This window comes from Gordionus sp. m RMFG-2023, chromosome 2 (assembly GCF_954871325.1).
Source record: "Gordionus sp. m RMFG-2023 chromosome 2, tfGorSpeb1-WG-v2, whole genome shotgun sequence".
Taxonomy (NCBI): Eukaryota; Metazoa; Nematomorpha; class Gordioida; order Chordodea; family Parachordodidae; genus Gordionus; species Gordionus sp. m RMFG-2023.
The window spans coordinates 35,854,547-35,876,690 of NC_088776.1; the positions used below are offsets into that span (position 1 = coordinate 35,854,547).

Here is a 22,144-nt window from a genome sequence, read left to right on the forward strand (position 1 = left end):
CAAATATATTTAAAATTCAAATATATTTAAAATTCAAATATATTTAAAATTCAAATATATTTAAAATTCAAATATATTTAAAATTCAAATATATTTAAAATTCAAACATAATATTAATTTTAAAAAATTATTAATAATACCGAAAAAATTATTAATAATATAATATTACAAAAATTACACATTGCCTGATTTAACCAGGCAATGTATACTTTGCCGAAATAACAAAATTACCCTGCCTACCACTACCTCACATTGCCGCTAACATATATTTCTATTACACATTACAAAAGAATGTTAAATCCAATGATTTTTAAAAAATATTTTTGTAAATGAATTTTGAATGCTAATATATTCAATTTTTGCCAATGAACGACACGATAGCGAATTCGTTTTTTTTAAAATGTCTACAGCACTAGATACTACTATACTTAATGCTAAGGGAATAATGCAGATACCAAACCTTTTTAGTGGTTATAAAATTCTTAACCTATATGACAGACAGGACTAACTTGCATGTGTTTAATAAAACTTACTACCTTGTTGATTTAATTCTTTTCCTGGATCTTACTTAATCTGATTAGTCTAACCAACAAATTGTTAGAAATTATTATTTATGATATAAAATTTTCTCAAAATAGTTTGCATAAAATAAAAATGATTCCAAGATAAAAGTTTTCAATAATAAATAGAATAACAATTCTTGCAATCTGAATGCTAATTTTTTTTAAGGCAGACTCAGTAAAATAAGGAGATTCTAAGGGTTCAGATTCTCACCCTTTTAATTAGCCATGATGCAGAAGAGGCCCCATGGAAGGCCTAAGAAAGACAGTATGTCAAGTCACCCTCTCCGAAAATCGTGAAAAATAATATACAAAGAGCAACAGGCAGCCTAGAAACAAACAGCTGCTAGATCTATAAAAATATGTCCCCCAAGAGTCTCAACTAAAAATTTTGTAACTTATACAAATAATAATAATAATTTATTGTCACGATTTTTTTTATAAAGAAATGGGTTAATAACACAATCTCGTTGGGCAAATTAACATAACAAATTATAAATTTTCAATAAATGCGCTATGAATTTTTTTGTAAATAGAAATGATTATAATTTTACATAAAATATTAATTTTTAAAAAAAATTCTATTTGTACTCATAAAATCCGGCACCAGACTTTTTGCCAAGTTTTTTTTCATTGACAAGTTTTTCCAAAATTTTCGATTTTGCGAACAATGGATTATTTGGAAATTTTTTATGCCAACCTAAACCATAAAATAAATATTTATACATTTTAAAAAATATTGTGTTTTTTAATAGGCCTAAAAAAATTGAATTGTGCTATTCGTATTCACATGATTCGAATAATTCATTATTATTCATACGAATAATAAAATCATTATTCAATTCGATTCGAAAGTTTTCTAAAGCTTATAAAAATGATTATATTTTCAAAAAAAATATAAACAGATGTGGATGTTTTAAAATGACACTTTTAAGGATTCTACTAAAACCAGAAAATAACAAATTAAATATAACCCAATACTTTCATAACTTTATTTTATCCGAATAATTGGCCAAAAACGCCCGATTTTTAGAATTAAAATTGCTTATAAAAATAACTAAATTCTTTTCTATACGTTATTTCTTCAATCTAATATTCTCCAATTTTATCAAAATTTTCTAAAATGCAGAATGATCTCATTTTATAAACATCAAAATATAATTCCGAATTTGACAACAACCAATTTCCAAGCATAAAGTCTTTCTAATAATTTGTTCCTTCGAAGGCATTCTATTCTTCATTATCATATTTGTCCCTACTGAGAATAACCATTCACCTGAAGCCGAAAACGCAACAATATATCAGCGACAGCATGAGAAAATGATCCACTCTAATGGGCTCTTGCTAAAAGCAATTCTTAATTTATTAAAATATGTTTCAAGTTTACATACTGAATAGATTATATTTTGTTTGAATATTTTATCCTGACTGGACTAATGTTTTATCAGATGATGTATTCATATTATATTTAACTTTGTATTTATTATACATTTCCTTAAATTTTTCTAATAAAGTTATTTTATTTGTTATATGAGGTAATTATATTTAACTTTGTATTTATTATACATTTCCTTAAATTTTTCTAATAAAGTTATTTTATTTGTTATATGAGGTAGGTAATTGTTCAAAATTCAATTATTAATAATTTTGAATATGAATAATTTCGAATATACTTTTTCACTATTTATATTCGATTCAAATTTTCAATCGAATAATTGTGCTATTCGTATTCATAAAACACGAATCGAATCGAATATCGAATAACAAATAATTCGCTTTATAGTTTTCAGATAGAATATATTTGACCTAGTCTACGAATTTATATGACTAATATATAAATTATAAACGATTATACTAATGAATGAGTAATTGTATGCACCAAGATTAAGTAATGGCCATACAAAAGCTTATCTAATAGTTAATTCTAAATGTTTTTCTTATACAGTCGGTATATGATTATTTTTTTTGATCTGCTATATAAATTGATAGAAGTGGAGTTAGAGCTAGACGATTAAGCAAAATATTCGATTAGTTTTTCCAATTTATACGTATTCGACGAATATTTAACAGTGCTGTAATAAAGTAACGATGTTATTTTTTGAGGAAAAGAAACGTTATTCTTTACTTGTTTAAAAAGGTACAGAGTAACGCGTTTATTTATTTATTGGGGGGGGGGGGGGATAATGATGTAACGCCATTACTTTAAACCTTTTCTTAAAAAATATATTTTTTTAAATTTCATAAAAATTTAAGCCGAGTTTTTAATTCAGATCAGCCATCAAATTTCTCCATTTTTATTATTTAGTTGTTGAATTTTATACAGTCTAAATTGTTAATCTAATTTATATTGAATTAATCAAGGTATGTTAATTTATATATTATAATTTATTTTATAAAGAACATGTATTAATATTATTTATTTCTTCAGATAAAAATGATTTAACCTTACCCTGGCCTCATTTTTTTATAACGATAAAGAAAGTTAGAAGAACTAGATATAAACTTTGTCAATGTAGATTGTGTCCTAATTAAAATATTTTAACCCTGAGAAAAGATCTTGGCAAATACACATAAAAATTAGACTTCGTTTCTTTAAATTACGCACATGGCAGATTAATTTTTGATAAAGATTTTTAAAAAACTCGATAAAGATCTGAAGATACTGGTGATAATGATCTATAAGTTTTTTAGAAAATAAAGGTCATTCTTTAAATATTTTTAATAAATTCCCTCAATTAAAATTTTTATTTATTAAATATAACACAACCCTCCTATCCTCTGCGCCAGTTGAACGTGTGTTTAGCACAACGAAGTCTGTGTTCTGCACTAAGCGCTCTTTTATATCTGATCAATCAAAATAATAAATTATTACAAAAAGATCTTATCTTATAATATATGATTATTATATAATTTTATTTTTATTATCTATAAGGAAAAAATAAATAAAAATAAAATTTATGTATATATAATATTTTTTAATTAACGCGTTTTTTAAAAGGTTTTTTCAAAAATAACTAATAACGTTTCCTTTTTGAAGTAGCGTTTACAACACTAATATTTAATTAATAGAAAATACCTTTAAAAAATTTGCTATTAATTTCTATACATGCACTTTTCTTAAACCAGTGACCAGGTACAAAAGTATTTATGCGTTCTTGTTCCGGCCAAAAAATGTCCCGTTTCCGTTCCGTTTTATGTTTCAAAATGTTCAGAACGCGTTCCTAAAAAATTTATTTTCTTATTTCTATTTTTTTAATTATACAATCATTTAACCTTTATAATATATCAATTACCAAATTTTGCATCTATATCTATGTATTAATTAAGACATTTTCTAAAAGATTATCATTTATGTTTGTAAGTTAATATAAACACCCTTTAACTAGTGTTGTTAAAACGCCGCGAGTCGCGACCCCGACCCAAAGCTCGGGTCGTTTTATTCGACTCCGACTCAATGTTTGGGTCGTTTTTTTCGACTTCGACCCGAGTTCAAGCCGAAAAAAACGACTTCGACCCAAAATATGGGTCGTTTTTTTCGACTCCGACCCAAGTCCAAGCCGAAAAAAACGACCTCGACCCAAAATATGGGTCGTTTTTTACGACTCCGACTCAAAATTTGGGTCGTATTTTTCGACTCAAACTTGAAATTTGGGTCGTATTTTTCGACTTAAACTTGAAGTTGTTTGGGTCATATTTTTCGACTCAAACTTGAAGTTTGGGTCGTATTTTTCGACTAAAACTTGAAGTTTGGGTCGTATTTTTCGACTAAAACTTGAAGTTTGGGTCGTATTTTTCGACTCTAACTCAAAGTTTGGGTCGTTTTTCTGACTCAGACTCAAACATCGGGTCGTTTTATTCAATCCGACCCAAAATATGGATCTTTCTTTTTAAAGACGACTTAAAGTTAGGGTTGCTTTTTTTCACCCCTAACCCAATATCTAGATCATTTTTTTCGACCAAAAGTCAAATAACATTTAGTATATATTAATATTATAGGCGGGAAAGTTACTTAAAGCTTCTTTAAATTATAATGCTCTGATTAACTATTCATCATAGTTATATTTTAAAATTTTTAAGTGATGTACCATAGAAAAGTGCCATTTGTCATGATAATTATTTTTGAACTTTTTTAAATGAAATAGAAAAATATATATTGTAGACATGTTAAATCAAAATTTCAGTGATGATGTACCATAGATAAGTGGTAATTGTATATGCATAATCGCTATTTTTGAACTTTTTTGAGTTTCTTTAAAGCAAATTGCTAAAAATATATATTCTAAACATGTTAAATTAAAAATTCAGTGAGGATGTATCATAGATAGGTGACAATTGTCATAATCGCTATTTTTGAACTTTTTTCAATTTTTTTAAAGGAAATAGCAAAAAATATATATTCTAACCATGTTAAATTAAAAATTCAGTGAGGATGTATGATAGATATGTGACAATTGTCATAATCGCTATTTTTGAACTTTTTCAAATTTTTTTAAAGGAAATATCTAAAAATATATATTCTAAACATGTTAAATTAAAAATTCAGTGAGGATGTATCATAGATAGGTGACAATTGTCATAATCGCTATTTTTGAACTTTTTCAAATTTTTTTAAAGGAAATAGCTAAAAATATATATTCTAAACATGTTAAATTAAAATTTCAGTGAGGATGTATCATAGATAGGTGACAATTGTCATAATCGCTATTTTTAAACTTTTTCAAATTTTTTTAAAGGAAACATCTTAAATAAAAATCTTAAAATATATATTCTAAACATGTTAAATTTAAAATTCAGTGAGGATGTATCATATATAGGTGACAATTGTCATAATCGCTATTTTTGAACTTTTTCAAATTTTTTTAAAGGAAATATCTAAAAATATATATTCTAAACATGTTAAATTAAAAATTCAGTGAGGATGTATCATAGATAGGTGACAATTGTCATAATCGCTATTTTTGAACTTTTTCAAATTTTTTTAAAGGAAATAGCTAAAAATATATATTGTAAAGATGTTAAAATAAAATTTCAGTGAAGATGTACCATAGAAAAGTGACAATTGTCATAATTGCTATTTTTGAACTTTTTCAAATTTTTTTAAAGGAAATAGCTAAAAATATATATTCTAAACATGTTAAATTAAAATTTCAGTGAGGATGTATCATAGATAGGTGACAATTGTCATAATCGCTATTTTTAAACTTTTTCAAATTTTTTAAAGGAAATATCTAAAAATATATATTCTAAACATGTTAAATTAAAAATTCAGTGAGGATGTATCGATAGAATGAGTGTATAGATGAAGACAATTGTCATAATCGATATTTTTGAACTTTTTCAAATTTTTTTAAAGGAAATAGCTAAAAATATATATTGTAAAGATGTTAAAATAAAATTTCAGTGAAGATGTACCATAGAAAAGTGACAATTGTCATAATCGCTATTTTTGAACTTTTTCAAATTTTTTTAAAGGAAATAGCTAAAAATATATATTCTAAACATGTTAAATTAAAATTTCAGTGAGGATGTATCATAGATAGGTGACAATTGTCATAATCGCTATTTTTAAACTTTTTCAAATTTTTTTAAAGGAAATATCTAAAAATATATATTCTAAACATGTTAGATTAAAAATTCAGTGAGGATGTATCATAGATAGGTAACAATTGTCATAATCGCTATTTTTGAACTTTTTCAAATTTTTTTAAAGGAAATAGCTAAAAATATATATTGTAAAGATGTTAAAATAAAATTTCAGTGAAGATGTACCATAGAAAAGTGACAATTGTCATAATCGCTATTTTTGAACTTTTTTCAATTATTTGTTATCAATTATTTTAAAGGAAATAGGAAAAAATATATATTCTAAAAATGTTAAATTAAAAATTCAGTGAGGATGTATCATAGATATGTGACAATTGTCATAATCGCTATTTTTGAACTTTTTCAAATTTTTTTAAAGGAAACATCTTAAAATATATATTCTAAACATATTAAATTTAAAATTCAGTGAGGATGTATCATATATAGATGACAATTGTCATAATCACTATTTTTGAACTTTTTCAAATTTTTTTAAAGGAAATATCTAAAAATATATATTCTAAACATGTTAAATTAAAAATTCAGTGAGGATGTATCATAGATAAATGACTTTAACATGTTTAGAATATATATTTTTAGCTATCTCCTTTAAAAAAATTTGAAAAAGTTCAAAAATAGCGATTATGACAATTGTCACCTATCTATGATACATCCTCACTGAAATTTTAATTTAACATGTTTAGAATATATATTTTTAGCTATTTCCTTTAAAAAATTTGAAAAAGTTCAAAAATAGCGATTATGACTAATTGTCACCTACTATATGTGACTATTATGACATCCTCATAATTTTAATTTAACATGTTTAGAATATATATTTTAGATATTTCCTTTAAAAAAATTTGAAAAAGTTCAAAAATAGCGATTATGACAATTGTCACCTATCTATGATACATCCTCACTGAATTTTTAATTTAACATGTTTAGAATATATATTTTTAGATATTTCCTTTAAAAAAATTTGAAAAAGTTTAAAAATAGCGATTATGACAATTGTCACCTATCTATGATACATCCTCACTGAAATTTTAATTTAACATGTTTAGAATATATATTTTTAGCTATTTCCTTTAAAAAAATTTGAAAAAGTTCAAAAATAGCGATTATGACAATTGTCACCTATCTATGATACATCCTCACTGAATTTTTAATTTAACATGTTTAGAATATATATTTTTAGATATTTCCTTAAAAAAAATTTGAAAAAGTTCAAAAATAGCGATTATGACAATTGTCACCTATCTATGATACATCCTCACTGAATTTTTAATTTAACATGTTTGGAATATATATTTTTAGATATTTCCTTTAAAAAATTTGAAAAAGTTAAATAATATTGATTTGACAATTGTCACCTATATATGATACATCCTCACTGAATTTTTAATTTAACATGTTTAGAATATATATTTTTAGCTATTTGCTTTAAAAAATTGAAAAAAGTTGAAAAATAGTGATTATGACAATTGTCACCTATCTATGATACATCCTCACTGAATTTTTAATTTAACATGTTTAGAATATATATTTTTAGCTATTTCCTTTAAAAAATTTGAAAAAGTTCAAAAATAGCGATTATGACAATTGTCACCTATCTATGATACATCCTCACTGAATTTTTAATTTAACATGTTTAGAATATATATTTTTAGATATTTCCTTTAAAAAATTTGAAAAAGTTCAAAAATAGCGATTATGACAATTATCACCTATCTATGATACATCCTCACTGAATTTTTAATTTAACATGTTTAGAATATATATTTTTAGATATTTCCTTTAAAAAATTTGAAAAAGTTTAAAAATAGCGATTATGACAATTGTCACCTATCTATGATACATCCTCACTGAAATTTTAATTTAACATGTTTAGAATATATATTAATTTTTAGCTATTTCCTTTAAAAAATTTGAAAAAGTTCAAAAATAGCGATTATGACAATTGTCACCTATCTATGATACATCCTCACTGAATTTTTAATTTAACATGTTTAGAATATATATTTTTAGATATTTCCTTAAAAAAAATTTGAAAAAGTTCAAAAATAGCGATTATGACAATTGTCACCTATCTATGATACATCCTCACTGAATTTTTAATTTAACATGTTTGGAATATATATTTTTAGATATTTCCTTTAAAAAATTTGAAAAAGTTCAAAAATAGCGATTATGACAATTGTCACCTATATATGATACATCCTCACTGAATTTTTAATTTAACATGTTTAGAATATATATTTTTAGCTATTTGCTTTAAAAAAATTGAAAAAAGTTGAAAAATAGTGATTATGACAATTGTCACCTATCTATGATACATCCTCACTGAATTTTTAATTTAACATGTTTAGAATATATATTTTTAGCTATTTCCTTTAAAAAAATTTGAAAAAGTTCAAAATCAGCGATTATGACATTTGTCACCTATATATAATATGATACATCCTCACTGAATTTTTAATTTAACATGTTTAGAATATATATTTTTATCTATTTCATTTAAAAAAGTTCAAAAATAATTATCATGACAAATGGCACTTTTCTATGGTACATCAATTAAAAATTTTAAAATATAACTATGATGAATAGTTAATCAGAGCATTATAATTTAAAGAAGCTTTAAGTAACTTTCCCGCCTATAATATTAATATATACTAAATGTTATTTGACTTTTGGTCGAAAAAAATGATCTAGATAATTGGGTTAGGGGTGAAAAAAAGCAACCCTAACTTTAAGTCGTCTTTAAAAAAAAGATCCATATTTTGGGTCGGATTGAATAAAACGACCCGATGTTTGAGTCTGAGTCAGAAAAACGACCCAAACTTTGAATTGGAGTCGAAAAATACGACCCAAACTTCAAGTTTGAGTCAAAAAATACGACCCAAACTTCATGTTTTAGTCGAAAAAACAACCCAAACTTCAAGTTTGAGTCGAAAAATATGACCCAAACTTCAAGTTTAAGTCGAAAATAAATACGACCCAAATTTTGAGTCGGAGTCGTAAAAAACGACCCATATTTTGGGTCGAGGTCGTTTTTTTCGGCTTGGACTTGGGTCGGAGTCGAAAAAAACGACCCATATTTTGGGTCGAAGTCGTTTTTTTCGGCTTGAACTCTGGTCGAAGTCGTAAAAAACGACCAAAACTTTGAGTTGGAGTCGAAAAAAACGACCCAAAATTTGAGTGAGCTCTGTTCGAGCCGACTCGGCTAAGCCGATTAACAACACTACCTTTAACACAACTTGTAAACAATATTACCCATTAAAATATAAAATTTTTATTATTAATTTTATAACAAAACGCATAATTATTTCAAATATGATTTTAAATTTATTTTCATAATTTTGATTCAAATCACATAATACTAAATAATAGGAATATATTGTTACAAGAAAAAAACTGAAAAAAAACGAATATTTATGATAACTCTTAATAAATTGAATTTTTAATATTATTTTTCGGAATGTTCCCCCCGTTCTTTTCAAGTTCCAAAATTATATCCAAGTTCCGTTCCATGAACGTCCGAAACGTTCTCATGCCCCTGGTTTAAACATATATGTAGCCATGGAAGGATCCTCTTCCTTCTGGAAAAATACAGATTTGACTGTAGAAATTCTATATATCTATCTCGCATTTCTAATAGTTTGAACCAGAACTATATTATATACTTTATGCATTCGAAATCGAATATTCGATTTTATGAAATCTAGTTATGATAAAACCAGATGATCTGATATCAGATCGAGCCCGGATCTTTTCTATTTGAATCTGGTGGTTTTCTTAAAATAGCCAGTTCTTTATTTAAAAAATACATCAATTAACATATTTATTTTAAAAATGAAGATTTCAAAATTAAAATTATTTTCTTTTGTTTAAAATTTAATGTGAAATTAAAGTGCTTCAACTTGTCGTCGGTCTAGAATTGGAGTGCTCTACTCTACATTTTCTTGAGTTAGAAATCGATAGTAACTTATTTATTCCCAATATTTATAAAAATATAAACTAGATTAAAAAAAATAATATTTTTGCAAAATTTATAGCTTTGTCAAAATTGATCAATAAGGTTTTCTTATACTTGATTTTAAACTTTAATGTTGATTTTCTCATTTCAAACATTTGCCAAGTGGAGCACTCCAATTCTAGGCCGATGTAGTATTAGATCGAGGAGGCTTATTTAAAACTGGATAAATCAATACCAAAATTATATTGTCTAGGCCTCAAGATTTGGTCAAAAGAGGGCTGAACCTCTTTGCCATCTATATAATCTCCAGGCTTAGGTAATATTTTGGCTAAAATATCTATTTAATCGTTTTTTAAAAAATGTCTAACTCTAGATATAGATTTTCGACTTCTTGGGTGATATTTCTCTCTAGAATAAATATTGTAAAAAATTTGATTTTTTTACTATTATAAAAAATTGATTTAAATATTAAAAATCATAATTTAATCAAAAATCAGTTTTTTAAATTTTTTTTTAGAAAATAAATCATGATTGCCACTTCTATCTAGTTAGGTTTTCATATTTATGGTTAAGTCTTTCTTTACAATTTGGTTTATGGTTTGTTGAAAATTTGCTCCTGACCAAACCATGATCTTCATTTGCTCCATTTTTAATGTTAATTTAAAGATTGTTAATTATTGTTATTACACTATTAATTTTATGTTTGTTAATATAAAAAAATTGTAATCTGGTAATATATATATAAAATAATTAAATTTACCATCCAAAATAAATTTTGTCGTGTCCAGTCCAATAAAATCAAGCAATTCAAAAGGCCCCATGGGATAACCTGCACCTAATTTCATTGCAGAATCAATATCTTCTTTACTTGCATCACCTATATTAAAATTATAAATAATTAAATAATACATTAAAAGACCTCTTTCATACATTTGTACAGCTTGTATAAGGTAAGGAATTAAAAGATGATTAACAATGAATCCAGGAGTATCCTTTAAAAAGTTTGTTAATTTTTTAAAATAACATATTCTTTAGTGATGCTATTTTATATAAATAAGAACTTTTGCTATACTTTACATCTAACTGAATGTTTATCAAGACTTTTTACATAATCTGTTAACGTTTTTATTGTTTCTTTAGATGTGGAATCCAAATAAATAATCTATAAAAATATTCATATATTATTCCATAATTAAATACAACTTCAACTAATTTCATAATAGGCACAGGATTAAAAAAATGAAGTCCAGCAAAATTTTCTTCTCTATTTGTAACCCTTGCTATATCCTTGATTGGTAAGGAAGATGTGTTAGATGTAAATATTGTTTGTCTTGAGATGTAAATTTAATATTTTTATAAAATAAAAAATACTTTGGAGCAAGTTGATCCAAATTTGCAAACAATTTTTGTTTGTTCTCTATATTTTCAACAATCGCTTCAATTATTAGATCACTTTTTTTTGCAGCTTGATCATGAGATTCAATAAATGTTAAATACTCCATTTTTTCTTTACAGAATATATTCGCTTTAACCTTAAATATATTTATAATCAGCTCAAATATAATAAAGATTACACTATCTCCAGTATATTTCTTTAAAGCTAATTTTGATATGTTCTTTAATACTCTCTCTTTGGAAGTATCAAGAATATTTTTATTTTGATCAACCAAAGTAACATTATAACCAGCTATAGCATTAACCTATCAAACTTATTCATTTAATTATTTTATTTAAATATAACCTGAGCAATACCAGAACCCATTAAACCCCCTCCAATTATCAAAACATTCTTTATCTTCATATGGTGGCAATATCGTTTATGTGCTAAATTTATCAGCTGCATCATGCCTATCATATTTGACTTTTTAGGCAAATTATTAATTAGTAAATATAAATAATAATATTTATACAGCGTTTATATATTTATAACAAATTGTGTTCTATATTAACTTTTATTTTTATTATTACTTAATTTATATTACTTTTAAATTGTTAATATGAGTGTGAAGCTATGTTTTATAATTGTAATTGATTTACATTTTATAAAAAAAAGATATATTTTTTTTATATATAAAGCTGTGGCGTCACTGGGGGGGGGGGGGCACAGGGGCTCGAGCCCCCTGAAAAATTTGAATAGCCCCCTGAAACAAAAATTTTTTTTAATGGAATCTTAACCCCTTGAACTAAAAATAAATTTTTTTGATTGTCCTCTGAACGATTTATTTTATAATTCTATTAAGTAATATGTAGATTTAATTTTATTATTTAAAAATAAATAAGATTTTTATTAAATGAATACTATTTTGAATATTCGGCCCCCTTAAAAAAATTTTTGGCCCCCAAATCTGGCCCCCAGAAAAAATCTTTGGCCCCCAAAGTGGCCCCCAAAAATTTTTCTGCCCCCCCCCCAAATTTGAAATTTTTTTTTAGAATTGATTATTTTTATATTTTTAATATAAATTTTGAATATTTATTCAAAAATATTCGAAAAACATGTCTATTTAGAATTGATTATTTTTATATTTTTAAAATAAATTTTGAATATTTATTCTACAAACATGTCTAGTTTGTAAATTTTTTTCTATCCTGTTTTATTTTTATTTTTACCCAATATTAAATTATCATTCATTCATTTTTTTTCATTTTTTTTTGTTGTGTATAACATTCTCTATAGGTATCACATTTATATTATAATATATAACCAGTTATTTTATTTTACAACGTTTATTTTAAAATTATGAAGAAACAATCAGTTATTAACTCTTATTTTAAGTTAAAGTTAAAGAAATGTCAAGCAACATCACCTCTACAAACATCTAGTAATACTACATCAGAAATTTCAGAAACTGATTCTTCTCATAGTATAAATTTATATTATTATTTTATGACTTATATGATATTGATATAGGGTGTTACCTATATATTATTATTTCATATATATTTATTTTATATAAGATAAGAGACAGACATTTATTATTAATATTATCATTTTTGTATAATAATTTTAATTATTAAAATAAATATATTCACTCATATTTCAAGATATGAATGAAGCTAATAATCTAGAAAATGATCCTCACTACACTCAGGAGGAGGAAGATGGTAAATAGTTTAAAATTTAACCCAAATTTTTCTATTATATTTTTGACAATATCAATAGTAGTAGGAGATTATGGTGTTTCATTATTACATTTTGATTTTAAAACAAATAAAGACGAAGAAGAGACTCAATCATCTTCATCTAGCAGCTCAGTCTCTCATTGTCAAGAGGCAACTAGTAATTGATTTATAAATGTAAAAATATTATATTTTTTTGTTAATCTTTAAAGATATAACGTTTATGACCTTTTTCTAGTTTTTAATACTGAATATCTATAATTTTACTGATAATCTTCATCAGGGTTGGGCACTACAGTATAGCAAATACTTGTATCTTAAATACAAGTAAATTTTGTGTTTGTTCATTTTCAGCAGGCCCTTCCTTCGCCCATCCTGATGACCATTATTATTTATGACCCTTTCCCTTATTACAATTTATTAATTATAATATTTTTAGTGTCAAAAAAGTCCTCTAATGGTTCAATTCAAATCCCAGGTGATTTTGGCCAGAATAAACCAAATCAAATCAAATTAAACAATTACGTGAAAAAAGATATCCATGGAAGGCAAAGATCATTTCAAAAATCATGGTATAAAGGCCGAGACTGGTTGGAGTATAATGTAGAAGCTGACGCTGCCTTTTGTTTTCCATGTAGGAAATACTTGTGTAATCCAAGTGATGAATTTGGACAAACGGGATTCAGAAATTGGAAAAATGCGATAGCTGCCAAGAAGGGACTGCTAACACGAGAGCTCAAAAGCTCATTTAAATTCAATTACAATATTGTATGATAAAAATCAAAATATAAACAAAGGTACAGAAATAACTAAAATGTTGGGAGGTGATCAAATTAATCGTAATCAATATTATATTAAATCAATATTTGATTTGATGCTATTTCTTAGCATACAAGAGCTACCTTTCCGTGGGACTGGTTCAACAAATATTACGGATGCTGCAAAAGATGAGAACATAATTTATTCTTCTGGGCTATTTATAGCAATATTTTCCTACACCATCCAAAAAGACCCTGAATTAAATAAAATTATGAAATTTATACCCCAAAATACCCAGTATACATCACCACAGATTCAAAACGAAGTAATATTCATTATGGCAAATATGGTGCTTGAACATATTTCAGACAAATATAATAAAAGCGAGATGCCCTTTTTTTGTCTTAAGGCTGATGAGACAAAAGATGCTTCAGGTTGTGAAAACCTGAGCATAATAATTCGTTATATTTTTTCTGGAGAAATCCAAGAAAATATAATAGGAATCATTAATTTAGAGTGTCTTTCTGCTGAAAGCATTACAGATTGCATTTTAAAGCAACTTAATGATCTAAATATTAATTCAGCTAATATAATAAGCCAGGCATATTATGGTGCAAACGTTATGTCTGGCCGAAATGGAGGAGTGCAAACACTTCTTCAAAAAAAAATTAATAAAAATGTTCCTTTTATACATTGCTACAACCACAAGTTGCATCTTGTGGTTCAAAATTGGTATAATAATATTGTTATTATTTCTAATTTTTTTAATTTATCAAATGCATTGTATAATTTTTTCAGGCGTTTTAACGTATCCTGTAAATATACACGCCACACCCTTAAGAGACTTTTAGACCAGAGGTGGCCTGGTCATTTGGAAACATCTTGCATTATTTATGAGAATTTTGAGGCTATTGGTGAAGTATTATTTTACTTTTCTAATAGAACTCTTAATTCAGAGGTTTCAATTCATGATTCAGTCGAAGCCTCTGGTCTTTTATCTCAATGTATTAATATAAATTACATTATATTAGCCATCATAATTTATGAGATATTAATTACAATAGATCCACTAAATAAGTATCTACAATCAGTAGGTACTAATCTAGTGGATGCTAAAAATTGTATTGATTCTACTATAAATATATTAAAAAATAAAAGAAGTGATAATTCTTTTGCTTTGATTATGATTAAGGCTGAAAAACTTCTATCAAAATTTAATCTTACTCCCCAAAAATCATCACGGGTACGTAAAACGCCTAAAAATTTCCAAGATTTTTTAGTTGATAGCAAACTAGAATTCGATTGTGAAAAAGACTCCAATTGGAGTTCTTTAAAAAGGATATATTATGAAATTATAGATAACTTTGTGGATCGTTTTTTAGATCGATTTACAGAAGATGATTTTAATCTTTTTTCATCTTTTAATACATTGTCCCCCCTTGACCCTGATTATTTTTTATCAGATAAAATGGCCCCATTAAAATCCCTGTTAAACTTAAATATGGAAACACTGCATCATGAAATGAAGATAGCAAAAGGATTGCTAGCTTCGGAAGCTAAAGAAAATCATAATTTTGAAAATATCTTGCATATTATGTATAAAACAAAATATAATCATGCATTTAAAGAATTATATAAATGCTACTCAGCAGCGATAATCATTGGGATATCAACGGCTTCTTGTGAGGCCTCGTTCTCTATAATAAAGTATTAATGGCGTATGAAAAAAGAATAACGCAGAATTTATCTTTTAGTTCATTTATATTAAAATTTAAAAATAAAAATCGCCGTATTCTATTATAGTAATATTTTGTTTTGTATATGCATATTATAGTATTATTTTGTTTTGTATATTCATATTATAGTATTATTTTGTTACTAAATTTTTAATAAAAATAGGAAAAAATTTATATGAATGCGTAATTATTTGTTTGATTTTAAAAAAATAGTGCCCCCCCCCAAATAAGCACTTGGCCCCCCTAAGTGAAAATTCCTGGCTACGGCATATTAGATTAGATTAATACATATAAATTATATTTTCACTAAGTCAGCTTGCAATCAAATTGTTAAAAATAGAATATCAATATCACTCACTAAATATTAATTGAGCATCAACAGTTGAAGCTTAATTGACTATTATTATTTAAATTATTATATAACTCTAATTAAATAAATATGATTATTTATTAATTGAAAACTAACAAATTTAATATTCTAATTAGCCGAGTTCAAAATCACTAAACAACTATATTATTCATTTTTAAATTTAATTACCATGCTTCTTCCTAAAAATATTTTTAAGGTCCAAATAAGTATAAGAGATTTCTTTATATAAAGTAAGTAGTAATAGTTGATAATCTTCTATTATATAAAATTGATTATAAAATAATATTAGGTAAAATGCCAGTTTTACAGACGTATTTGACAGTTATATAATATATTACAGTTAATATTATAATAAATTTTACTAATAAATGCTTAAGATAATAAATATAGTAACAATTTGCATTTAAGTATTTAACGCCATCTATTTAGTTTTAAATAATTTTAAATATTAAACATTTTATTGTTCATCTTACAATGGATGTAATGTAAAAAATTAGATATTTGCATAATTATTTCCTCTAAGATTTTTAGTATTTATATTATATCATTTTATCCAACATAATAAATTCTGAGTTTACATAGTGAGTGTCATGCCTATGACTGCAAATTAATCAGCATCTATTCTTTGCGTTGCTATGTAATTTAAGATTATTATTACAGCTGCTGAGAGCATATGATTTCATATTTTAGATAAACAATAATGGTCAACTGTGTGGTCGTTTATATATCATTAAAAATGGAAGATAATATTTTAGAAATTTAATATCTCACAATAATTTTCTTTATTACTTATCTAGCTTCCATCATGTCATCTAAGATCAAGCTCTAACCTTTATGCTTTTATGAATTTGATTGGTCGTTTATACTCTCTTCTTCAAGAATTGTTGATTTTGTTTAGGCCTATAAATTTTTACTTATTAGTCCATTCTTTAAAACAACTTCTAAAATGGTAATAGAGAGTTATATTAGTTTCATAATCTTTTGTCAATTAAAGTTTTTAAGAATTATATTATTGCATTATGTGGTTTTTAAAAACTATTTTGAGGAATATGTATGAATAAATTAACCTTTGACGCAAAATTTTTTATATCAGCAATCGTAAATATTTTATACTCTAATAAATAGATGTTGTATTAAAAAATATTATTTTAGAAATGCCTTGTATTGTTATAATTATTTATATGCCAGTTTATTTTATATGTATAATATAATAAATGATAAATTATTAAATTCAGAATAATTGTTCTGAGTTAACAAATTTTAAAAATGTATAATATACCAATATAAAACCCGGCTTAAGGCCGCGCAAAAGCGGGCCGAAGGCCCGCAAATTGGAGGGTATGGGGGACGAAGCCCCTCATAAAATTTTTTTTAGTTGAGCTCCCTGAGATTGTAAAGGCTAGCCCCGTGATAAGGCTCATGAGAAAATTACATTTTAATCAGTTATTTTTACACTCAGAAAAATTTGTTATTTAATAAAATAAATCAGTTTTATTTTTACTTATGATTTTTCATATTATTTTTTCAAATAAAGAAACTTTTTTTCACTTGATTAATTAAATTCTTATATTTAAATTGAGCTAAATTCCTACTACTAATTTCCATTCTACAAAGCAATTCCTTGTAATACAGACTACCAATATTTCATTTTTCATTAACAGCAATAATATTATATTTATAAAAAATAAGTAATTATGAAAAAAAAAAGAAATATTCATATGCCGAACATGATGATTAAAATTTTTTGATAAATTTGATTAATTTCTAAATTAATTTTGCTTTAAGACTTAGTGTTGCTAAAAAGTCCTATTTGGGTCACTTTTACAATAGTCTCGATTAAGAATTTAGCTAAAATAATATTATGTAAGCATCGAGATTTGGCAAATAGATGTCCAAGCATTTCTACCAGCTATATGCAATCGCTAGGCTTACATAATGTTATTTTGGTTATAATCCTAATCGGATAGTTTTTTTAAAATAAACCCGAATTGGGCTTTTTAACAACACTATTATTAGAAAGACTCTTGAAATAGAGGATTTTAAAGTTGGGTAAATAGTTTATAAAAATATTAGCATCATTTTAGAATGAACAAGATGAAACTAAATTAAGTACCATCAAAACTTAAACCCCACGATTTATCACCTAATAAACAGGTATGTATTCAGGAGTAAAGGGGGGGGGGCACTTATTTATTTTTTTTAGTATGCCATCGTCATAAATTTTATAAAGTTCATTTTAAAAAGTTTGAATTTTTTTATTATTAGCCTATTTTTTTATATGAAATAAACATTATAAAATATTTTATAAACAAAATGGTAGTATATTAATGTAATTATACATTTTTAATTTAAAAATGAACCCATCCATATTTTAATTGGATCTTAAAAAAGTATCCAATATAAATAGAGGAATATCATTGTATCAGTTTTTGCAAGCCTCATACGTGTTTAAATAAAGGTGAAAAATTTAAAATTATTTCTTCAAACAGAATATGAATTAAAAATGGTTACATATATTGGTAAACAAACCAGATAATTTGTTGTATTACCAATCGAACTAGAAATTGAATTTTGAAATAATACGGAATTAGAATTGAAATACTGGCTTTTATTTAAAATTTGATCTGTTTTTATGAAAAAAATTTATTCACTCAAACAAATATTCAAATTATAATTAGTATGTACAATAATAAACCTTGACAAAAAGAGAATTCAAATATAATCAGAGTTGGGCAGGTCCTCCGAAAAAAGAATCTAGATACAGATTCTTTGTTAAAAAATGAAACTTAAATATAGATACTAGTATCTTTTTCAAAATATCAAAAAGATACAAGATAAAAGATACTTGTATCTTTTGCCTAATTGGAGTAGTTTAGCGTTTAAATTTATTTTTATATTTTGCATTAAATTTATTTTTATATTTATCTTTATTTTTTTGGTTTTAGTTTGACGTTTGAATTTATTTTTTAGTAGAATGTACTATTTATTAGGTATTTTTCCAAGTGTTTTATGTAGTGAGATCTTATACATGTCTCATCTATGGACATGATAAAATCTTTAAACATCTCAGGTTTCTTCGAACCGGTCTTGATGATATTCGAATAAGACTCGGTGTCGAAGTACTGACAACATCCTTTCCAATTTTGATAAGAGTCTGAATCAAAATCAGACTCAAATAAATGTGATATTATGTTTAAACGACTAACTTATTTATCTCAGTAATTTTATTGCAAAATTTATTTTGAATTTTGTTTATAGTTATTATTGTAACTATAAGTTTTAGATCAAAAAATATTGTTTTTGATCCCACTTTGGATAATTCATATCTATTTTGATCTTTAAGTTATTTCATTATTTTTATATTATTGTATAACACATTATTTTTATCTCTAACCATCTTTTGGTTATAACTTTAGTATCAATGTCTTCTGCCTCACATACAGTTTTTATCATCTCATTAATTTTATGTAAATCTTTTATTTTATAAACTTTTTGTCCTTAGATTAACTTGTTCTATAGAATTCTAGGAATTTACTATGTTTGGATATAAAATTTTAAGTTTTTTTTTATTCAACCTCTTAGCTTTACCCATTAATTTGGGAAATTCGATCATTGTTTTAATATTAAATTTATCATTTATCGGTTCGTTTATACACATTATTTATTTTTATAATATATGAAAATATCTTTGCTTAACGGTGTCCTTTTTGTTCTATGTAATATTTTTTTAACGAGTTCATCGACCTTGTACTTTGAACTATTTTTAAGATAACCTTTGAAGGTTAAGAAAATATTTATTTTATTTATTAAAATAAGTTCAAGTTCATCGACCTTGTACTTTGAACTACTTTTAGGATGGTTAAGAAAATATTTATTTCGTTAAATTTTATTTTATTTAATTTAATTATTTTATTTATCTGTATTATATATTTTATTTTTTTTAACAATGACGATTAAAAAAAGATATCCCGATGGCCATGACATTGCCTTAAATATTAACTAACTTGATAAATCAAATAAATAACTGACTAAAAGAATGATAATAAGAATATCATAAAAACAATAAATATATGTTTTATATATTTTTACCTTTTTTTTATTGAGAAGCCAGCATGTTTATTTTATATATTTTTTAGATGGGATCTGCAGACTGATTTATTGGATTTTATAGTTTTTTACGAAGATAATTTAGATTTAATATTTTATATCTTTCTTTTGATTTATTATTTGGTTCCTAACAATAAGTAGTGTCGGATCCCTCCATTGCCACCATGCTAATATGGTGTAATAATTAATATATATCGATACAAAATTTCTTTATTTTAAATTTCTTTATTATAAAATATAGCTAACTGACTATATATATACTTTTCAAAAGTAAATAACAATCAATGTAACTATTAGATTAATATTATGTTAAGTGAAAGAAATAATATAACAAGTCCGTAAGGTAAAATTTAAGTTAATATAATTTAAATATATCAACAGCCTAATAAATACTCTATACACTTGGTCAAACTAAACTTGACTGCTATTATTTCCTTTTTTATTGTTGAATAATTTTTTTCAGTAAAGTTAAACTGTCTTGACAAGAATAAAATCTGCTTTTCTACATTATCAACCATCTATAACAAAGCCCTATATTTTTATTTGATGCACACTGCTAAAATAATATCTAGTTTCTCAACAATTCAAAATTGGTTTCTCTACCATCTTTATTTTCAATTTTTCGAAAATTTCCTTCTGTGCTACTCCCCATTCAAACTTTTTATTTTTCTTCAATAATTTATACAACGGTGTAGCAATTTCTGTAATGTTATATAAACCGATGGTAATAATTCGTAGCTCCTCAAAGCGTTTGTACTTCAATTTTATTATTCGGTGTTCTTATGTTTACTATCTTATCATTCTTTGCAATAGGAGTAACTTCATTTCCTTTTATTATCGTAAATACTTTATTTCACTTACTCCAAAAACTCTTTTTTTTAGCTCTTAACCCATTTTCTAATATTATATCTAACATCTTAATTAATCTAGTATTATATTCCTCTTCTGTTCTACCTGATATCAAAACATCATCTAAATAATACATTATTCCCCTTAATCCTTGAAATAAAGCAGCCATAGTTCTTTGAAATATCGGAGCAGATACTTTCAACCTAAATGGTAAACGATAAAATGCAAAAATCCCTCTATGTGTTGTAATTGTTAACATTCTACATGTATTCTGATTCATCTTAATCTGTAAATATGCATTAGGAAAATCTATCTTTGAAAAAAATGTCGCTCCTTTTAGATTTGCCAATATTGTTCTATTCACCTTGTGATGATCCAAGGATTTAGCAATCCTATAATTTATGGGTTTTCTTATGAGGACTAACGGTGTTGCCCAGTCACTATGCACTATTGGTAGTATTATACCTTCTTTTAACCATTTATCTTTCCTTATCAATTTCTTCTATCCAAGAAAACGGTAATCTTCTTAATCCACAAAATTTAGCCTGGTAGTTTTCTAATAACTTTATATCTACTTCAACGTTTTTTAGAGTTCCAAATTCCTCTTTAAAAACTTCCTTGTACTGATCTGAAATAATATTTATTTATGGTTGAATTTCCTTTCAATAGCCTCTTCCTGTTCTACTTTATTCTCAATTATATGTTTGTTGATTTTGACTGGAGTTACCTCTATTAACTATATATCTCTTAATCCATTATTCTCTTCTATCTTTTTCTATATCTAATCAAAATTTCTGGTATCATGCAGACACTGGCAATGCATACCGAGATTTGTCATTTGTTTAAAGAAATTGGTTTAATTTACTGATAGAAAACTTTGGTGGCCAATTTTATCCAATACTAAGGAACGAAGATTGGAGAGTTGCTGAGTGACATTGTGCTTGAGATAAAAAATTACAGAGCGTGACACGAGAGTATAATGATATTCTTCAGTTTAATTATTGAGAATTGGGGAAAATAGGGGGTAGATGTCCAAAAATATCTGGCATGTCAGGTGATTATAGACTAATAGAAATTTAGATAA

General features: G+C 25.3%; 1 protein-coding gene across 8 annotated transcripts; it reads right to left on the bottom strand.

The window, feature by feature from the left end:
* Positions 1-991: 991 nt before the first annotated feature.
* On the bottom strand, positions 992-11,988 carry LOC135923179 (hydroxyacyl-coenzyme A dehydrogenase, mitochondrial-like). Of its 8 annotated transcripts, none has more exons than XR_010571151.1 (9): positions 11,864-11,988; positions 11,697-11,822; positions 11,494-11,654; positions 11,326-11,452; positions 11,195-11,284; positions 11,042-11,114; positions 10,883-10,999; positions 9,830-10,530; positions 9,417-9,784 (listed from the first exon to the last, which is right to left on the bottom strand). XR_010571151.1 is itself a non-coding variant. In XM_065457782.1 (9 exons), exons 1-9 carry the CDS (start codon positions 11,975-11,977, stop codon positions 9,920-9,922), a joined length of 885 nt encoding a protein of 294 aa, XP_065313854.1. In that variant the 5' UTR covers positions 11,978-11,988; the 3' UTR covers positions 9,775-9,919. The 8 variants fall into 8 exon arrangements, 7 of the variants coding, with proteins under 7 accessions (XP_065313852.1, XP_065313853.1, XP_065313857.1 ...); XM_065457782.1 differs by having other exon boundaries at positions 9,775-9,956; positions 10,491-10,530; XM_065457780.1 differs by lacking the exons at positions 9,417-9,784; positions 9,830-10,530 and adding an exon at positions 992-1,260.
* Between the last annotated feature and the right edge of the window lie 10,156 nt (positions 11,989-22,144).

What these genes read in the sequence shown, in the direction of transcription:
- LOC135923179 (XM_065457780.1), bottom strand. Translation starts at nt 11,977, where the DNA reads ATGATAGGCATGATGCAGCTGATAAATTTAGCACATAAACGATATTGC. An exon ending in TGGGTTCTGGTATTGCTCAG is followed by an intron (nt 11,823 to 11,863) that starts GTTATATTTAAA and finishes TAAGTTTGATAG; the next exon opens with GTTAATGCTATAGCTGGTTA. An exon ending in AACATTCAGTTAGATGTAAA is followed by an intron (nt 11,115 to 11,194) that starts GTATAGCAAAAG and finishes AACTTTTTAAAG; the next exon opens with GATACTCCTGGATTCATTGT.